General features: G+C 35.1%; 1 protein-coding gene across 1 annotated transcript; it reads right to left on the bottom strand.

The window, feature by feature from the left end:
* Positions 1 to 15,484: 15,484 nt before the first annotated feature.
* On the bottom strand, positions 15,485 to 17,160 carry LOC145955732 (putative UDP-rhamnose:rhamnosyltransferase 1). The gene has a single exon (XM_083070827.1). The coding sequence runs from the start codon at positions 17,110 to 17,112 to the stop codon at positions 15,790 to 15,792; it is 1,323 nt and encodes a 440-aa protein (XP_082926953.1). The 5' UTR covers positions 17,113 to 17,160; the 3' UTR covers positions 15,485 to 15,789.
* Between the last annotated feature and the right edge of the window lie 5,313 nt (positions 17,161 to 22,473).

The raw sequence follows: 22,473 nt of genomic DNA, 5'->3' as shown, positions 1-22,473 counted from the left end.
TGTTCCAAGATTGGAACGGGCCGTTCCAAGCTTATAAAAAGGGTGTTAAAAGCTTTACTGGAACGGGCCGTTCCCAAACTGGAACGGGACGTTCCAAGTTAAGAAAAAAACATAAAGAAACTTGCTTTGGAACGGTCGTTCCAGCGTAGCCAAGTGTGTGCAAATTGTGTCTCTGGAACGGACCATTCCAATTTCAGAACGGGCCGTTCCAGTTACCAATTTAACCCACAACGGCCATATCCAGAACGGGCCGTTCCGATTTCGGAACGGGCCGTTCTGGACCCTTTTTAAAATCTATAAATAGGCAGCTGAGGCTCATTTCTCAGGGCTCCAAAATTTCGTCCAGACTCCTTAGAGTACGAAATTTCTCTCTTTTTCTCTCTCCCTCTCTCTTTTGTATTTCTTGAGATTTTGTGAGACATTGTAGTGTGAAAGGTTGCCACAAAGCACCTAAAATCTTCCTGTTTTGAAGATTCAATAGAGCTCATTCAAGAGGTATTTCAGTTAATCTCTTTCTCCCTTGTTTATTTATTTCTTCTCTATAATAAATAGTTATAATAAAAATAATCATGTAGATATTTTAGGGTTAATTGTATAATTTAAATTTCAAGCATGTAAATAATTATTAATAAAAAGGGGATTTAATATTTTTATTATTATAATTTATAATGCTAACTTCATCATAGGGTACCAATTAAGGGCGTTGTAGGGGTGCTTAATACCTTCCCTACACGTAACCGACCCCCGAACCCAATTCTGGTTATCAAGGCCATTATTGAATTTTTAAAAACCTTTTCTTTTCCAATGTTTTGAGTAAAACATTGGTGGCGACTCCATGAACTCATTTTTCAAAACCATTAATTAAGGATTAGTCTGGTGTCCGGGCATTCCTTAATTGATGAGACTTTTAAAAGGATGTCTAAACCATTAGTCGCGAGATCGGAAAAATTCGGGTTGCGACAATCCATACACAATTTCAAATGGTGAATGACTAGTTGTGCTTGGACAACCATATTATATGCAAACTTTACATGAGGCAAATATTCTTTCCAAGACTTAAGATTTTTCTTTAAAATAATCCTCAATAAAGTACCTAAAGTCCTATTAACTACCTCAATTTTCCCATCAGATTATGGGTGACAAGTAGTAGATAAAAGTAATTTAGTGCCAAGCTTACCCCATAATGTTCTCCAAAAGTGATGTAGGAATTTGGTATCCCTATCACTTACAATGCTCCTCGGAAATCCATGAAATCACACCACTTCCCTAAAAAATAAGTCAGCTACATGGAAAACGTCATCAATCTTTTTGCATGGTATAAAATGTGAATTTTTTTAGAAAACCACAAAAATAGAATCCTTGCCATTTTTGGTTCTGGGAAATCCCAAAACAAAGTCCATCGATATGTCAATCCAAGGAAAATCATAAATAGGTAAAGGATGATATAAACCATGTGGCTTCACTTCAGATTTTTCCTTTTTACAAACAATGCAATGCTCATATTAATTATGCTCATCACATTTCATATGGGGCCAATAAAAATGTGCACCAATATTTCTAACGTCTTTTGCACCCCAAAATGACTCATAAAAACACCCTGATGTGCCTCTTTGACTAACAAATATCTCATGGAACATTTCGGCACATGATTTTTTTCCTTTAAACAAAAAACTTTGTGCCTAAAATATCCATTTTAGTAACCTTTTTCACAAACATCATATATTTATGTAAATTTAGTATCATGCAAGTACATCTCTTTTAAAGGCTCAAGTCCAATTATTTTAGTTTCAAAAATGGACAATAGTGCATGCCTTCTAGATAATGCATCGGCAACCATGTTCCCTTTCCCTTTTTATGTTTTATGACATATGGAAACTATTCTTATCGGAAATCTGCTGTAGAGCTGATCCGCCAGGTAAGATCAGTGAGCCTCCTTCGCTGGTACGCTTGATGCTCCAAGATGGGGGTGGTACCTGCAAAAGAGACTTCGATGCTAAAGTTAGTGTTTGTGGGAGTATTAGTCTCGTATAAATAATGCACGTACCTTAGTATGAATTAGGGTTTTACTGGGCCTTGGGCCCGAGATCAGTTATGACCTATTTGGGCGACGAGCTGACGTCACATAGTGCGTGTCCGAGGTCGTCTTGCGCTGTGATACCGAGCTGGGAGCTCGGCTTCGCAGTACGGATAGTACACTAGCCCCCCGAGCTCTGAAGACCGTAGGTCAAGGAGTTAAGACCGAGCTCGTCAGGGAACAGTGACCTTTCACGTATGCCTGCCTATCATGATGCCATGTGTCATGGTCGAGCTGAAGAGCTTGGCAACAATGAGTTTACTGCTTGGTTAGGCTGGTAAACCTTTGACCGAGTCAACAGATTGGTGATGGACAAGTCGACAACTCGGCTGGCCAGTACACTTGCCCCCCAAGCACCGAGTGATGTAAGAGCAAAAGGACTTTTGAGGAGCTCCCAAATTTGTTGTCTGAAGGTTCAAATTTGACCTTGTGATCTTCAAGGTTCGACCTCGACATTGGTTAAGAAAATGTGATCTCAAGGTTCGGACTCGACCTCAGTATATCAAGATTCGAACTCGACCTCGGTTAAGAAAATGTAGTCTCAAGGTTCGGACTCGACCTTGGCATATCAAGGTTTGAACTTGACCTTGGTTAAGAAAATGTGATCTCAAGGTTCAGACTCGACCTCGGTTAAGAAAATGTAGTCTCAAGGTTCGGACTCGACCTTGGCATATCAAGGTACGAACTCGACCTTAGTTAAGAAAATATGATCTCAAGGTTCAGACTCGACCTTGGCATATCAAGGTTCGAACTCGACCTTGGTTAAGAAAATGTGTTCTCAAGGTTCGGACTCGACCTTGGCATATAAAGGTTCGAACTCGACCTTGGTTAAGAAAATGTGTTCTCAAGGTTCGGACTCGACCTTGGCATATCAAGGTTCGAACTCGACCTTGGTTAAGAAAATGTGATCTCAAGGTTCGGACTCGACCTTGGCATATCAAGGTTCGAACTCGACCTTGGTTAAGAAAATGTGATCTCAAGGTTTGGACTCGACCTTGGCATATCAAGGTTCGAACTCGACCTTGGTTAAGAAAATGTAGTCTCAAGGTTCGGACTCGACCTTGGCATATCAAGGTTCGAACTTGACCTTGGTTAAGAAAATGTGATCTCAAGGTTCGGACTCGACCTCGGTTAAGAAAATGTAGTCTCAAGGTTCGGACTCGACCTTGGCATATCATGGTTCGAACTCGACCTTGGTTAAGAAAATATGATCTCAAGGTTCAGACTTGGCCTTGGCATATCAAGGTTCGAACTCGACCTTGGTTAAGAAAGTATGCTCTCAAGGTTCAGACTCGACCTTGGCATATCAAGGTTCGAACTCGACCTTGGTTAAGAAAATGTAGTCTCAAGGTTCGGACTCGACCTTGGCATATCAAGGTTCGAACTCGACCTTGGTTAAGAAAATGTGATCTCAAGGTTCGGACTCGACCTTGGCATATCAAGGTTCGAACTCGACCTTGGTTAAGAAAATGTGTTCTCAAGGATCGGACTCAACCTTGGCATATCAAGGTTCGAACTCGACCTTGGTTAAGAAAATGTGATCTCAAGGTTCGGACTCGACCTTGGCATATCAAGGTTTGAACTCGACCTTGGCAAGTCGTCATGGTTAATGTGCCAATACCAAAAATGTACGGGAATGGAGTTGCTTTATTGATTTATTTCTGAGGTGTGCCTCGTTAAAACCTTTCTTGGCCAAAAACCCTTTTCTTTAGTGGGAAAAAGGGCTGAGGAGGAAAAAGAGTACATCACCTGAATTTACAAGTTAAGAGAAATAAAATTTGAGGTAGGTGGAATTCCAGGTTCCAAATTTTCCTTTGGAGGGGTCTGTTCTTGCATCTCTCACCCCACCAAACAAGGTCGCCAACTTTAAATGTTTGTGGCTTGACCTTGGTCTTGCTTTCCTTATGGTTTGTTGCGAACCTGGTCACAAAAAGCAGAGTGCTCTTCCATATGAATGTACCTTGGGATCGTAGACAGGCTGTCCACGAAAGGTCCAGGCTTGAGCACCATGAGCATGGCGTGTAGGGCGACCTCGGGGTTCAATTTTCGAATCTTGACCGAGATACTGGCAAAGTGTTCCATGAACGCCCTTAGTGATTCGTCATCGCCCTGTCTGAGACTAGCCAAGGCGGCTGATGTGACATGGTGAGGTCGACTTGTGGCATACTGCGCCGTGAATCGCCTTACCAGAGTGTCGAAGTTGTCTATTGACTCCACCGGCAGTTGAGTGTACCAGTTGAGCGCTGCCCCCTTGAGCGAGGTCGGGAAAACCCTACACAGAATAACATCTTTATTAGTGTATAGGTTTACCTATGTAATGTACAGATCGACGTGCTCGTCTGGGTCTGTCGTGCCGTCGTAACGGTCGATGTGGAAAGGCTTCCATCCGAAAGGGAGAGGCGTTTCCATGATGCCATCCACAAAAGGATGACGGCGGAAGGTCGCTTGATTTCCGGTGACGTGGGCAGGATCATTGCTGACCTCGTGGGCCGACCTGTTCTTCAGTGCGTGAGACCGATGTGTGACAGGTCGGGGAGTGGGTGCCCTAGGCGCGGTTGGGGGTTGAGAGGCTGAGTGCCCCTCTTCCTCGCATTGGTTATTCGATGGAGGGGGTTGATCAGAAAGGCGCCGAGGAAGCTGGGCGCGAATACGTTCATTCTCGGTGCGCAGCGCCGCTAGGTCAGCTTTGTTAGCGGTACGCAGCGCCGCTAGGTCAGTTTTGTGCTTGACACGCATGTTTCGCAGATCGGCGTCGTGTTGTTGCCGCATCTGCTCGACCTGTTCTATCAGTCTTCTCAATGATGCTGCGTCACCCATGCTTGTCGCGTGATCAGTATCGTCTGTTGCTCGTCTGCTATGGCTTCTGGTGAAAACCATACGGGTGGCCGATAAGAGCCGTCTTGATCGGCCCCACGGTGGGCGCCAAATTTTCTTATCAAAAATCTGCTGTAGAGTTGATCCGCCAGGTAAGATCGGTGAGCCTCCTTCGCTGGTACGCTTGATGCTCCAAGATGGCGGTGGTACCTGCAAAAGAGACTCCGATGCTAAAGTTAGTGTTTGTGGGAGTATTAGTCTCGTATAAATAATGCACGTACCTTAGTATGAATTAGGGTTTTACTGGGCCTTGGGCCCGAGATCAGTTATGACCTATTTGGGCGACGAGCTGACGTCACATAGCGCATGTCCGAGGTCGTCTTGCGCTGTGATACCGAGCTGGGAGCTCGGCTTCGCAGTACGGATAGTACAGAAACTATTCTAGGAACTCAACCCATTTGACATGCCTTTTGTTCAGCTTGCCTTGTCTCTTTTATGTATTTGACGGACTCATGATCATTGTGAATGGCAAATTCCTTTAGCAAAAAGATAATGCTGCCAAGTTTTTAAAGCATACAATAAGGCATACAATTCCTTATCATAAGTGAATTAGTTTAAGGTAGGGCCATTTAATTTCTCACTAAAATAAGCAATTGGATGACTTTTTTGCATCAAAAAATCCCCAATACCTACATTAGCACATTCAATTTCAAAAGATTTTGCAAAATTTGGTAATGCAAGAATAGGGGCATTAGTTAGTTTATGCTTAAGCTCAGAAATTGCCTTTTCTTGTTTTTCACCATATTTAAATCCAATATGCTTTTAACTATCTTGTTAAAAGGTGTAGCCAAGGTACTAAAGTCCCTAATAAAATTCTTATAGAAACTAGCTAATCCATGGAAGGTCCTCACTTTACACATAGTTTTAGGTGTAGACCACTCTTGGATGGCCCCAATCTTTTCCTCATCCACCTGTACTCATTTAGAACTCACAACAAATCCCAAAAATACAACATGATAAGTGTAAAAGGTACATTTTTCAAGATTAGCAAAAAAAATTTTCTTCTCCAAGCACATTCATGATAGTACTCAAGTGTTTAATATGCAAGTCAAAGTCAGTGCTATGAATCAGAATATCATAAAAATACACCACAATAAGCTTGCCTAAAAATTCCCTTAAAACATGGTTCATCAATCTCATGAAGGTGCTTAGGATATTTGTTAACCCAAAGGGCATCACCGGCCACTCATATAAACCATACTTAGTTTTCAAGGCATTTTTCCATTCATTCCCTTCCCTTATCCTAATTTGATAGTACCCACATTTCAAATAAATTTTAGAAAATATGAAAGCACCATGAAATTCATCCAACTAATCATCTAACTTGGGAATAAGTGATCGAGGCCATACCCGGTCAAATAAAAATAGTTAAATGTAATAGTAGGAAGCTTTCCTAGGTCATCTCCCAAGGACCATTTGTCTCTGTCAAAGGTTCAACACGAAGGGGGGAGTTTTGTTCAGAATCAAGGTTAAAACACAATAAAACGTAAGGTAACACAGCAAGTAAAACAGATTGAATCCTTGTTCGGATTATAACTCTCTTATCCTTGGTTCACAATGAGATTACTCTGTCAACCACTTAATCGTTATTCCATCTAAGTTAACCAACTAAGCGAAGATTAACTCAAGACTTCCCTTAACGAATTAAGAAAACGTATACAACATTGAACATCTTCACATATAAAGCAACTGTGGCATTAAGGACAACTCATTAAGCATGAACACCTTAATATAGAGATTTAATAAAGAATGACCAAGTAGAACAGAGATATGCAAAATGTATCCAACCTCAAATCGAGATTACAATCCAGAGCAAGGAGCTAACCCTAAGGGTTCAGCCTTCCGTTAAAACGAAAACAGAAACAAAAAAGGAAAAAGAAGAACAAGAAATGAGTAATCTGTATTCTTCAAATATAAAGTTTCACTTTCTACAACCAGAGAAGAAAAGAAAACAAAGAAAAACGCCCAGATATGAGCTCCAAAACAGAGAAAAACGTAAATGGAGAAGAAGAGCAACGTGGTCACATCAAGTCTGCCCAAGTTGGTGGTTGCATGGTCAGTCCTAAGACCTAAAAGAAACCCTAAAATGAAAGTGGGCCTCTCCCCCCATGTGTCTAGCCCAAAATGAATAAAACAAGGTTAACAAAAATGTAACATGTTGCTGATGTGGGGCTGACATGGCGGGTTAGTGCTGACATGGCGCTGACGTGGCACTTTATCTCTTGAAGTCCAAAATTAACATCCAAGCCCAAAAACGCTCCACAATTAACCTAAAAGTAATTGATAAACAAAAATTAGACCAAGTGAATCAGAATTACTTAAAATTTGAATTACTGGTCCAATGAAGCCCAAACAGTAAAACTGTACAATTAATAAGCGATTAAGTCCAAATCAACAATTAAAATAAGTACAGAAAGATAAATAAATAAGGGAAAATAATGATTCATCAATAAGATAACTAGACTTGACCATGATGTTTTTGATAGCCCTGCAAGCAATGCAAATCCTTCAAGTTCCATCCTTTTTAGGGACTAAAATCATTGGAATAATACACAGGCTCATGCTCTCTTGTACCCATCCTTTGCTCATCAATTCTTCAACTTGCCTTTGAATCTCTTTGGTGTCTTAGGGATTACTTCTATATGCAGGTCGATTAGGCAATGAAGCTATAGGAATGAGATCAATGTAGTGCTCAACTACCTTTAAAGGTGGTAATCCATTTGAAATCTCCTTTGGGAACACATCTTTATATTCCTGCAAAAGAAATTCAACACTAGGAGAAATAATAATTTTATTTGAGTTATTAGTAACAAAAATATTATTTTTGCAGTGCATCAAGTAAAGTAGTTTTTGAGCAAGCAACATCATTCTCGCCTCACTTTCTTTTGCTAAACAACTCATTTTTCTCTTAGGTGTTTCACTCTTTCTCTCAAGTGTATCACTTTTCTTTTTTCTATTCTTTTTAAGTGTTTCACTCTTTCTATCAAGTGTTTCATTCTTCTTTTTTTTTCTCTTGCACTCTTTTTTCTCTAATTTTTATTTGATCCTCACAGACATCTCTTGGAAATAATGGTTTGAGAACAATTTTTTTTTATCATTGTGCCTGAAAGAATTGTTGGTGAATCCATCATGTACTACTTTGGTGTCATACTTCCATGGTATTCCTTAGAGGATATGGCTTGCCTCCATTGGAACCACATCACACAACACCCTATCATTGTACCTTCTAATTGAGAAGCACACTTCAACTTGTTGGCTCACTATCATCTATCCATCTTCATTAAGCCATTGAAGTTTGTATGGCCTAGGATGTGGTTTAGTCTCCAAGTTTAATTTGGACACCAATCTGGAACTTGCCACATTAGTACAACTTCCACCATCCACTAGCAAAGAGCACAATTCACCATTGATGAAACCTGGAGTGGAAGATGTTTTCCTTTTGGTTTTGCTCTAGTGGCTATATCTAACTTCCTAGAAACCTTTTAACCATCAATATATCACCCACAATGCTTCCTCTTCTATTTCTTCCTCCTTTTATGATTGAGTTCTTCGTAGAGTTGATGGATGAAGGATGATCAATGTGAGGACTCCTACACCCCACAGATCATAGTTCTTCAAAGGCCTAGCCTTGGATGATGGTGATGACCGAAAATGACAAAGAAAGAAAGGTGTTTGATGGAATGTTTGAGAGGCACTCTAGGGTTTGGCTCACTCCATGGTAGATGAAGGCAACTCCTAAGGTTTTCACTCAAGGTAGAGATACGTAGGGTTCTTGCCCAAGAATGACCAAGAGAGATTAAGGAAATATAAAGGCACAAAAGGCTCACTCTATATTAATTTCCAAAGTATTTACAAGTGGTGCATCTTAGGGTATTTATAAGTGATGGGTGCGGTCATAACCTTAGGAATGTCTGATGGCTAGGTCATTATTGGGTGATCATTTCCACCTCAAAATGAGAAGTAAATGAGACCCAAATGCTACCCTCTGTATGTTGCACATGCCTAGGTCAAGATGGCATCTTTTTGGGTTAAGTTAAGCTACAACTAGGTGCATGATAGGAATATGCAACCTAGGTGCCCTCCCACTTGGGCCAATGCTTCACTTAGCCCAAAAGACCCTTTCATGTTCATGACCCACTTACAATACTCTAGGAATCAAAGCCCTAAATTCTAAATACCCCATAATATAAGGGAAAAATAGGAAATACAAAGCAAAATAAATCTTAACTCCTAAATACCCCAAAAATACAAAGGAAAAATGAGAAATACAAATAAATCCTATGTCTAAGGTACCCAAAATACAAGGGTGAAATCATAAATTAAAAACAAGGGTAAAATAAGAATAATAAAAAGTAAACCTATACTAACAAGGATTAGGAGAGTAATCAATACTCTATAACCATGACGAACATATCTCTAGGAGTGTTAGCTCCCCCATCCTCTTTAATTCTCCTAGCCATGGACCTAGTAATGGGTCCCACGTGTGACTCTAAAAATGGTCCTCCATCATTTTCTTCTTCTTCATTGACTGAAGATTCACTTGTAATTTCCCCATTCTCCCTCATGATCATTATCCTCATGGTTGGATGTTCAGTTGCAATGTGTCCTCTACCCAAGCATTTTAAACACTTGATGTTTTTGGTCTTAGTGTTTGAAGCCAATATACTAGGCTTTGATTTTCCATGGGGAGAAGTTAGTGTTGGATTGGATAATCAAGTAACAATCTTTGAGTTCCATCCAAATAAGGAAGGCCATCACCCCCTACTTCTACCATAATTCAAGCAAATGAAAGCAAAAGTAATAGTAAAAGGCACCTCACCACTCTTCTCACATGTTTACACTTTTAAAATTGTAGCTCTTGTGTTTATTGCTCTCAATTAGGCTTTTGTGTGATGTTTCTATCTTGCCATTTACCATTCTATTACCCTCTTGAGTTTTTGGACAGAACCAAATTAGACAAATCAAGGAAAATTCATCAAACAAATAGTTAGTAATGATAAACTCTAGAAAACAAGACAAAATAGAATGAAAGTGACCCATGAAGATGTTGAGATTTTCGTTGACATTAGTTTCTATCTTTGTTATAAATCATTTTTATTCTATCAATGGACTCAAACACGACAAGTATATCGGCCGTTCAAGTAGTAAATTTAAATCATATCCACAGGGACTAGTAGGTAAAATAATCATTTAATGACTATTTGTGACTAGATTGGTTAACAAGTTAGCCTTGACTACTCTACCTCACCCTAATCCTTACAAGTTACAATGGATAAATGAGGAGGGAGGTATTGTGGTCAACCAACAAGTAAATGTACCTATCTCCATTTGCAAGTATAAAGATGAAATTTTATGTGATATAGTTTCATTGGATGCTAGTCACATTTTACTTGGAAGGCCTTGGCAATTTGACAAGAAAACTATTCATGAAGACCTTTCTAATAAAATAAGTTTCCACCACTTGGGCAAGAAAATTGTGTTGTGTCCTCTATCACCTTCCCAAGTGAGTGAGGACCAACTCAAAATGAGAGCCAAAAGAGAAGAGGATGAAAAAAAAATAAGAAAAAAAAAGAAAGAAAAAAAAGGTCTCCCCTTAAAAGCTAAAGAAGGGGAAGAGAAGGTATCAAGTTTAGAGGCAAGTGTCCACTCTAAAGAAGTTGCTCACAAAAGTCACTTATCCATTAAAAATGACATCAAAAAATCATTTTTGCTTGAGCAACCTTTATACCTCCTCTATTTCAAAGAGACACTAGCTGCCACTAGTCATGAACTTGAGTCTCTACCTCAAGAGGTTCAAAAATGTTTGAAAGAATTTGATGACCTATTCCCTCAAGAAGTTCCAAGTGGGCTTCCACCTGTAAGAGGAATAGAACATCAAATAGACCTCATATCGGGGGCTAGTCTTCCTAATAGGCCCACCTATAGGACTAACCCTCAAGAGACCAAAGAGATAGAATCTCAAGTTGAAGACTTGTTGAAGAAGAGTTGGGTTCAAAAGAGCCTTAGCCCTTGTGCCGTTCCCGTTCTTTTGGTGCCTAAGAAGGATGGCAAGTGGAGGATTTGCACGGATTGTAGAGCCATCAATAACATCACCATAAAATATAGGCACCCAATCCCTAGGCTAGATGATATGTTGGATGAACTACATGGGGCAATCATATTCTCCAAAATTGATCTTAAGAGTGGTTATCATCAAATTAGAATCAAAGAGGGTGATGAATGAAAAACTGCTTTTAAAACCAAGTTTGGTTTGCATGAATGGTTAGTGATGCCTTTTGGTCTAACCAATGCCCCTAGCACTTTCATGCGTCTCATGAATCATGTACTTAGGGATTGCATAGGGAAATTTGTAGTTGTATATTTTTATGACATTTTAATTTTTAGCAAATCCTTAGGTGAGCATCTTGGGCATCTAAGGGAAGTGTTAATAATTCTTAGGGACAACCACCTATACGCCAACTTAGAGAAATGCACCTTTTGTAAAGAAAATGTGAACTTTTTGGGCTTTATAGTTGGCAAAGAGGGAGTGCAAGTTGACCTCGAGAAAATAAAAGCCATCCAAGATTGGTCCACCCCAAAAAGAGTGGGAGATGTGAGGAGCTTCCATGGTTTAGCAAGCTTCTATAGAAGATTTGTCAAAAACTTCTCTACACTTGCATCCCTTCTTAATGAGCTTGTTAAGAAGGATGTCCCTTTCATTTGGGGTGAAGCCCAAGAAAAAGCTTTCAATGCTCTTAAGGAAAAGCTCACCAATTCACCCATTCTAGCCCTCCCAAACTTTGCTCAAACCATTGAGCTAGAATGTGATGCATCCGGTTTTGGCATAGGTGTCGTGTTACTTCAAGGAGGCCACCCCATTGCTTACTTTAGTGAAAAAGTTCATGGGGTCACCTTGAATTATCCCACCTATGACAAAGAGCTTTATGCCCTTATTAGAGCCCTCCAAGTATGGGAGCATTACTTAGTGACTAGAGAGTTTATCATACACACCGATCATGAGTCACTTAAGTACATTAGAGGGCAAAGGAAGTTGAACAAGAGACATGCCAAGTGGGTAGAATATCTTGAGCAATTTCCAAACATTATCAAATACAAGAAGGGAAAGAATAATGTAGTGGCGGATGCTTTATCTAGAAGACACTCATTACTCTTTTCCTTGGGCTCTCAAATTCTTGGATTTGATAATATAAAGGAGTTGTATGTAAAGGATCAATATTTCCAATCCACATTCACCAAATGCCTCGAAAAGTTTTTTGATGGGTTCTATCTTCTTGAGGGGTATCTTTTTAAAATGGGAAGACTTTGCATACCCCAAGGATCCATTAGAAAGCTTTTGATTAAAGAAAGTCATGAGGGAGGTCTCATGGGCCATTTTGGGGTTGATAAAAACCTAAGTCTTTTAAAATGTAAATTTTATCGGCCACACATGAGAGTGGATGTTCAAAGGCATTGCTCCAAGTGTATCACTTGTCTTCAAGCAAAATCAAGAGTGATGCCTCATGGACTCTACACCCCTCTCCCTATAGCTAGCTCCCCTTTGGGTTGACATTAGTATGGTTTTTGTACTTGGTCTCCCAAGGACCCAAAGAGGATTCGATTCTATCTTTGTGGTAGTAGATCGTTTTAGCAAAATGGCTCATTTTATACCATGCCACAAAGTAGATGATGCTAGCTATACTGCTAAACTTTTCTTCAAAGAGGTGGTCCGTTTGCATGGGTTACCCAAGACTATTGTGTCCGATGGGGATGTTAAGTTTCTTAGTCATTTTTGAAAAATTCTTTGGGAAAAACTAGGAACAAAACTTGTCTATTCCACTACTTGCCACCCACTAATCGATGGGAAAACCGAAGTAGTGAATAGATCCCTATCCACATTGTTAAGGGTCATTCTCAAAGGGAACAAGAAGACTTGGGATGAATGCCTCCCCCATATAGAGTTTGCCTACAATAGAGTATTCCATAAGACTACTAACTTATCTCCCTTTGAGGTTGTATATGGCTTTAATCCTCTTACCCCTCTTGACTTGCTCCCACTCCCTAATACTACTTCCTTGTATCACAAATCAAGGGCTGACTTTATAAGAAAATACCATGAGAAAGTCAAGAGCCAAATTGAAAAACAAACAGAAAAATATGCCAAATACAACAACAAAGGGAGGAAAAAGGTGACTTTTGAAGTTGGGGACTGGGTTTGGCTTCACTTGAGGAAGGATAGATTTCCTACTCAAAGGAAGTCCAAACTAAGCCCTAGAGGAGATGGTCCTTTCCAAGTCCTTAAGAAGATTAATGACAATACATACATCCTAGACCTTCCCTCCAAATATGAAGTTAGTTCCTCTTTTAATGTTTGTGATCTTACACCTTTTGTAGGGACTAATGACATGGATGAGGTTGAAGATTTGAGGTCAAATCCTTCTCAAGAAAGAGGGGATGATGGAGGACCATCCTTGAGACATCATATATAAGATGGGCCTATCACAAGGTCCATGGCTAGGAGAGTAGAGGAAGATGAAGAACATACCACACTAAAAGCCATCATCATCATGTGTGTGGATTTTGGACCCTCTCCTTAGCTTGTTGCTTTCCTTTCCTATTTTGCCCTTGTATTTTGGGGTACATTAGCTATTAGGATTTTATTGTGTATTTTTATTTAGCCTTTGTATTATGGGGCAAAATTAGGCTTAGGATTTATTTAGGGACTTAACCTTGACTAGTAAGGTCAAAAGCCCAATTTCTTTCATTTTCTAGGACTAAGGGTGCTTTAGTCTTTTTGGAGAGATGAGAGCCATTTCATTTGGGCTGCATCTAGGGTTCATTTAGGGTGCATTTTGGCTTGAAATTTTTGGCCAAATGCTCCCAAGAAACCCTAGGATGCTCTCCTCTCTCTATAAGTACTCTAGTCCCTCCACCTTGTACCCACTTTGGAATATATGCATTTTGAGTGAGCCTTTGTGCCTCAAGATCCTTCCTTAGTCTCCTAGGGTCCTCATGCCCAACCTCCTCTCCTCTCTACCCTAAAGAGAGTTTGAGTTTCCCTTGAGTGGCCTCCACCAACCCTTGGTGGAGAGAGCTAGCCAAGAGCACCGAAAACACCTTCCACCTTCCCACCTCCATTTTCGTCCACCTTCACCTCCACCCTTCAATATTGTTTTTCCACCACCCTTGAGGAACATCCAGCCATCATCCTTCTTCCTAGACCGTGGAGAAAGAGGGAGCTCCTCCTTGGAAGCCAAAGAACACACCATGGAAGGAAGGAGCCCATCATAAAATATCAATGATAATATTATAATTAATTTTAAATCTTACAATACAAGTATTTGATTTTATCATAATTCTCCATCGTTAATTTTTTAATCAATGATTAATATTGTACTTTATCCTCTAAAGTGCATGGTTCACTTTAGAGGAGTTAAATCCTTATTGTCAAGCAAGTAAGGAATTGTGAAGTGTCTAAGCTACGACAACAGGAAGTTGGAAGCTACCAATTACAAAAGAAGAAATTCAATAAACTTAGAGGGAGAAAGTGAGGAAATTATGTTGAAGTTTTGTCATAAAATTATATTTTGAAAATGAGTAATATTTGAAATGAAATTTGACCATTATTTCTATAAAAAAAAATGAAATTATGGATTAAAACATATTTTGTGACCTGAACCCTTCACAACCAAAATTTAAGTTGGAGAATAAAACTTGAGATCAAGGCAACTTTTACTTTTAAATAACTAAGTAAATATAACAATCTCTAAAATTTTGATCCTTGTAAAAAAATTAATTTCACTACTCTAAAATGTAACATTATTTTTTTTGTTTTTATGTTCATTTTAAAATAGATAAAAAATTAATTTTTAAAAAAAATTAAAGATATAACATGTTGACATAATATTATTGACAATTGTAGATTTCATCTAGAATATAACTTAATCTTCTAATAAAGATGCAAGTAGTTAACTAAGATTATTCGATAAACTATAATTTCAAATTTTGAAAAATGAAGAACAATAAATAAATAAATAGAATACCAAATTAAAATAAAAATATATTATTTTACATGACTCAATGTTTATTCTTGCATCATGATAATCATAGTTTGCTTAAATTTTCATATAAACGTTAATTAACAATATTCAATCCAAATGCATGTAAATAGAATTTAAATTTGAAAGTATATGTCAATTATGAGTCATTATTATAAATCATTCTTTCTCATATTTTCTTATGAACATTTTTATCAATTATTTCACACACTTAACAAAAAAGTCAATTTTTTTTACCAGGTGGTCGATAAATCGAAAAGACAATTGCCTAATGTAAAATTAAAAATGATAGATATAACTAAATACAAAAACAAACATTGTGTCAATAATAACAAACTACTTATAATTTCTAAATGAGATTTGAAATTCACTCTTAAAATTGCATATATAATTAAAGGTTACTCGGACATCACAAATATAGTTCATTTTCAAATTTTGATCCATACCACAAAACTTGATGAACAGATGTCATTGGGACTTATAAGGCATCAATTACAAACACTAAATAAAAACATAAACTTTTTTTCCTGAATATGACAACGTATTACAAGCAAGAACAACACCAAACCATTATTCTTTCTTCAACAGGTGACATTATGCCAATGATAATAAAAATTGAAATCTGTAATGCTAGGATCATTATACAACAACAAAGAGTAAAGGAATTACTTTTCACTCTAACATTTGTAACATTGTGAAGCCCAAATTTTATTAACACACTATGAAATAGGAATGTTTATCAACCCAATACTTCATTGCATCAATTGGAAATCACATATTATGATGTCTGATAGATTAGGTTAAGTGTTAGACCTTAACGAGAGGCTTATGGATTTCCATATAATCAACAAACTCATCAATATATTTTTGGTTCAGTTCTTTGTTTCCAAATATCTTGCTCATCTCCTCTGCTTGTCTTCTATAAGTTTTTCCTTCTTCTTTGGACATCACGAGTTTTAATGCTTTGGCCACCGAGTCCCTAGTGAACTTCCCATCAAGCTTATTCTTGTCTACTTTGACCCCTACCTTCTTCTCCTCCATTCTCCCAGCAATTAAGAATTGTTCATTTTGGAAGGGCAACATAATAAGTGGACACCCAACTTGAAGACCCTCTATCACTGAACTCCAACCACAGTGAGTAAAGAATCCCCCAACACTCTTGTGTGCTAAAATCCTTATTTGTGGGGCCCATGTTCTCCACACCATTCCCCTCTTTGACTCACTCTCAAATGAGTCACTACTAGAAGAGGTGTTTTGCTTCTTTAGAACCCAAAAAAAGGAAAAACCAGATAGTTCTAATCCCATACTAATTTCAGTAAAGTCTTCATCACTTAGTGTCACCTCACTTCCAAATGCTACATAAATCACTGACCCTTTTTCCTGTTTATCTAACCAATTAAGTATGCTATCCCACTTCTCATCCTTGCTCTCTTCACTGAACTCTAGTGAAGGTGGCAATAACCCAACTGGAATCACTGTTTTCCTACTTAAGGTTTCAAGCAATTTGAGAGACTCACCTTCAATCTCCATGCAGCTTCTTGCAGCTATCACTTCAACACCATTCAAGATTTTTGTTAGTCGAAAGATGTCTGAAACCCCAGATTCATTTTGCACAGCGTGGTTATCAACAAGAGCTTTGTCCTCCGGAGATTCACATGTCTTTCGGACAAAAAACAAATCCAAACTGGAAGAGAAGCCAAATGCGCTAAAAATAGAGAAAAAGATCCATGAGATCCCTAGCTTTGAAGATATTGGGGGCAACCAGTGTGGTGCAAAGTCGCATATGATCCAATCAGGTTTGCATGTCTCCAGAAACTTCATCAAAGGTTGTTCTAAACCATCAAAAGCCTTCTTGAGGTATGGAACAATGTGGTGAGGAACATCCATTGTGGCCTCTGCATTTTGAGGGAGCTTTTCAACATGGGGCAGTGGAAGTTCTATCAGGTCCACCAAAGCTTGTAAATTTTGGGGAACTTTAGGGAGGCGATGGATGTTTCTAGGAGTGGAAATGAAAGAAATTTTGTGACCCTTTTGAGCTATGAGCTTTGAAAGCTCAAAAAATGGGCTTATGTGACCAAAGGCTAGCCATGGAAACACAGCAATGTGCAGCTTCTGGTGCTGTTCCGCCATGGATAAAATTTGAGATATTGTATACTTTCTCTATAAAGTTACAGTATACAGTTTATTTAACTTTATATTTTGACAATATTATAATTATGCAATTATTGTGAGGCCTTGACTTTCCGTGCATTTGCAATCTAGCTGGGTCCCCGAATGTGATAATATAATATAATGTATAGAGAGGAGTATCATGTAAACAATTAGAGTCAATCTGATGGAGATTGGAATAGTAAGGACAAGATCTTATTAGTATCACTTTTTTTGTTTTTTTTTCTTTCAAAAATTAACCAATTTAACCTAGTTCGACTACATAATTGGTCTGATTAGCAAATCATTCTGATTTAGGCACCGACTCCCGATTCGATCCGATTTGAATAACGCTACTTTGAAATATCGATCCGTGTAACAATCAATTTTTGTGAAAAATAATTCATGTCATTCAATGTTTATTTTAAAAAATGGTTTAATACATTTTTTATCCTTGAAACTTTTTAAGATTTTTTAATTATTTCTCTAAACTAAGAAAAATACAATTAGGTCCTTTATCTTTTATAATTTTATAATTTAGTCTCTAAGAAAAAATTGTTTACAATCCATAAAATTTCACAAAATATTTTTAATATATATGGATGATGACGCAAAATAACAATTTAATATCATTGTCTAGATATATAAATATTAAAAATATTTTGTGAAATTTCATAAATTGTAAATGAATTTCTAATTATAAGAATTAAATTACAAAAATATAAAAATGATGGGGGACCTACTTACAAATTTATTTAATTCAAGGACCAAATTAAATTTTTTTAAAAAGTTTAGGCATCAATAATATATTAAATCTTAAAAAATTATTTTTAGATCCAACTGAAACACTTAAAATGAGTCTTATATATATTTTATTTTATGTTTAAATATGTTTTAAGTCCTTACAAAATGAGCAAGGTTAATTTGATTTTGATGATCTATATAATTTTTTTTTGGTGTGTATCATCCCTCTGTAATCTAGAACGATTGTTTTCAATCTCTATTATTATGTTATCATTTTTAAATACTTATTTGTTTATTAAAAAGATAAATGACCATTTCAAATTTATTTTTCACAACTATGGACGATATCATGTTAATATGTAATATTTATAATTTTTTTTATAGGTTCTTAAAATAAATGTTATTAATTTGTCTACCTTAAATCATCATTAGGGACAAAAAAAATAGTGATTTTTAAATTTTTAAAGGGATGAAAGTTAAAGTAAGATATTTTACAAGGATCAAAATCAAAATTTACTCATTTTACAAGACTAAAAATATTTTACAAAAACCAAAATCAAAATTTACTCATTTTACAAGACAAAAAGTATTTTACAAGAACCAAAAATAGTGTTTACAAATTTTAGAAGGATGAAAAACAAAGAAATTGTTTTACAAAAACTAAAATCAAAACTTGCCCAATTTATGAGAACTAAAAATATATTTAAATATTTATTTTATTTTTGGTGTCACTTGTTTAACTAGCTTATTTTTCGATCATAATTTTTTTTCTACTCACTAAATAGACTTTCAAGATAAGTAAGGTTGAATAAAATATTAATAAATAATTGAAAAATATATTGTCGATCAAATGAAAAGGAAAATGTTTTATAGACACTTATTAAAAAAAAATGCATCTTTAGCTAGAATGATGAAGGATGGGTGAACTACCTGTGCTCCACCGTGGACCTAAGATTTTAATCGTGAGATTAATATGACTTTAATACGTTATATATGTTATTCAATCGTACTATATTATTTATCCCTTATGTGAAAAAAAAAATAATAAAAACCTATCATTTTTTCCCTTAAAACCACTTTTAACTTCTATCGAAATAAATTCTATGTCCATTAAATTCTAAAAGAAAATTCATTTTCGTTAATGTGCCTCATGCATTTAAATTTTGGCAATTTTGATAAGGGGTTTCAATTTGTAATTGATGACTATGGAAGTTTTTCTCTTGTTATGTAGTGATATAATACGTGTATTGTATGTTAAAACTCTTCCTGAAATAGTCTCATTTTCCTCTCATTATGAGAGTTAAACTCTTCTTATCGATGAGAAAAGAATCAGAAAAATTGTTTTGGTTTACGGTAACCTTTTAAAAAAAAATTTCTTTCAAGTTTTTCATTTAAAAAAGCAAAAGTTAAACTAAAAATAGTTTTAGAAAGACTTTTAACAATGATTGTATTTTTTTTTAATAAATTATTGCCTCAAACTTTAATTAAAAATTGCTTAAAAAAATCTCTAAAAGAAAAGGTTAGATAAAGTAGTGATCAAAAACTTAATCATTATATCTTTATATATAAAAAACAAGTTATAAATTAAGCACTAAGCTCTGAATGTTAATCATATGCAAAACGTGCAATCTTTATAATGTATATATTTTTAGAAGCCGCCCAACAACCCTCGGGTCCATCTAGTATATTAATCTTCAATTATTACATTAGTTTTTTTAAATATTCAAACGTATATGAATATAAATATAATTTTATTTATGAAATTAATTTATTATCCACCCGGGCCACGCCTACATAAATAACTATATATATATATATATATATATATATATATATATATATATATAAAAGAAAAGGTTAGATAAAGTAGTGATCAAAAACTTAGGGGGTATATTGGTTTAGGATTTCGTAGGATTTTAAAAGACTTTTTTTGAGTAAAAAAGTCCATTGGTATTCAATCAGGATTTTATGTCACTTAAAAACAATCCAGTGGTATTCAATCTGGATTTTCAGGATTTTTTAAAGAGTCCATTAAAATCCACTGGTATTCATTTGAGATTTTTTACAACTTAAAAACAATCCATTGGTATTCAAAAATTTAAGGATTTTAAAGGATTGTTGTGTGAGAGGGATTTTGAAAGACTTTCTAGTGTTATCTATAAATACCAGATTCATAAAACAATCCCATCCAAACCCATCGGATTTTGAAGGATTGTTTGAAATGATTTTTCAAGTGTTTTAAGAATTTTCAAGTGAGTTTTTCATCTTTTTTTTCTATGCTCCTGTCTTCTCCATTTTTTCTCTACTAATAATACTACACTATTGTTCATTGCTCATATATAATACTATTCTCATACCATTCTCCTATTTTGTGAAACTCTAATATGTAAATGATAGTGTCATTGACTTGTTTTATTTTTCTGTTCGTTCTCTTTAATCGACTTACTTTATTTTATTCTATGTAGTTGAATTTGTTCCTTTATATAACACAAAAAAATACTTGAAATTTTAACTTTTAAGTGGTAATTTTTTTTATGACACACGTTAAGAAAAGAAAAAGGTGAAAGATGAAATTGATATCATAATCTCAACAATATATATATATATATATATATATATATATATATATATATATATATATATATATAAAAGATGAATTTGTTATGGTTTTTGTGAGTAGAATGAGATAAAAATGGATCTTAGTAGGGGGAAGAACCCTCTTAGCATAAAAATTGCGAATTCTCTCTTTCCCTTGAATTTGTTACTCTTATCCCTCCTCCTTTTATGACTCAACAATTATTTTATTTTTTTTACTATGAATTTTTCTTTTTTATTTTTATATTATGAAATTAAGATTTTTTATATTTTAAAAAAAGAAAATTAACATAAGACATTGCAATATCTAATTTTTTAGGGTTTAGGATTTATGCCTTCATTAACTTATTTTTTAAAAAAGAAAATATTGTTAAAATATTTGTTAGAATAATTTATATTTATAAATATCGTTAAAAATTATCATATATATATATATATATATATTCTCTATATCTAAATACTTCTGTTTATATAAAAAAAATTATATATCTAAATATTTTTTCAGTATCGAATATACTAATTTTTTTATATAAAAAATTATCTTATGTTTCTATATTTTCGTTTTTACATTTTTTTTATAATAACTGAGGTATTTGATCCATTTGGATAGCAAAAATATATTCGATCTTGTATGATGGTGTGCTTCTAAAAATAATAATATAATTTTATTGATTTTGCCTATTATCCGTAATTATTTATATAACTATTTTTTAACATATATTGTTTTAGTAATTCAAATGGGAGATTCACAAGGAAATAATAAAGAAAAATGAAAAGAGAAAGAAAACTATGAAGCTTGGATTAAGGATGATTCCGATGAATTGTTACAATTGATAGTGGATGCTATAAAAAGAGGATAGAATATTATAGAGAATTATTATTATTATTTATCTAGACATTATTATTTTTTATTTATTATTTTTATCTTTGACTCTTTTTAAATTTGAATGTATAATTTTTTTTAAATCTTATCAAATGTCAAAACTCCACAAAATCCCACAGAATCCATTAAAATCCTAATTTAAAAGTCTTGCAGAATCCATTAAAATCCTGATTTTAAATCTTGTAGAATCTTGCAAAATCTTAAAAGTCATGAAAATCCTGCAAAGTCTTTTAAAATCCGCAGGATTTTTTTTAACTAAAAAAGTCTTTTAAAATCCTAATCCAATACACCCCCCTTAATCATTATATCTTTATACATAAAAAAAAAGTTATAAATTAAGCACTAAGCTCTGAATGTTAATCATATGCAAAACGTGCAATCTTTATAATGTATATATTTTTAGAAGCCGCCCAACAACCCTCGGGTGCATCTAGTATATTAATTAACTCCTTCAATTATTACATTAGTTTTTTAAATATTCAAACGTATATGTATATAAATATAATTTTATTTATGAAATTAATTTATTATCCACCCGGGCCACACCTACATAAATATATATATATATATATATATATATATATATATATATATATATATATATTTACAAAATTAAAATAATAGTTTTTATTTTTCATATTTTTATTCTTTAACTTACATCTTAATATTTTAATATGTTTGTTGTTGAGTATTGTAATTCAAATGTATAGTATGTATGTATGTATCGTTTGTATGAATGGTCCATGTGTCTAGTTTATACATAAAGTCTAAAGGAGTCTATACACGTATTATTTGTTTAATAATATAGTCTAATGTAGAGATGACAAATAAATCCGTACCCGTGGGTAATACCTGAACCCGTCTCGACTTTGACGGGGAATACCCTGTTTGACCGGGTACAGGTACGGGTAAAATCCAATATGTAAACCGGGTACGGGTATGTATATACTCGTACCCGTACCCGTTCCTGATTGAATTATGTTAAATTTTTGTTTAATATTTTATTATGTGTAATTATTTATTATAATGTAAAACATTTATAGTTATTTAATTATTAAGAAATCTTTTGATTAAAATATGAGATAGAGAAATAATTTAATTATAATTATAATATAATGAAA

The sequence above is a fragment of the Cajanus cajan genome, chromosome 3 (genome assembly GCF_000230855.2).
Source record: "Cajanus cajan strain Asha chromosome 3, NIPB_CcT2T_4, whole genome shotgun sequence".
In the NCBI taxonomy this organism is placed as follows: domain Eukaryota; kingdom Viridiplantae; phylum Streptophyta; class Magnoliopsida; order Fabales; family Fabaceae; genus Cajanus; species Cajanus cajan.
The sequence above is the reverse complement of the archived record's forward strand: the minus strand, read 5'-3'. Positions and strand labels throughout refer to the sequence as shown.

What these genes read in the sequence shown, in the direction of transcription:
- LOC145955732 (XM_083070827.1), bottom strand. Translation starts at nt 17,112, where the DNA reads ATGGCGGAACAGCACCAGAAGCTGCACATTGCTGTGTTTCCATGGCTA.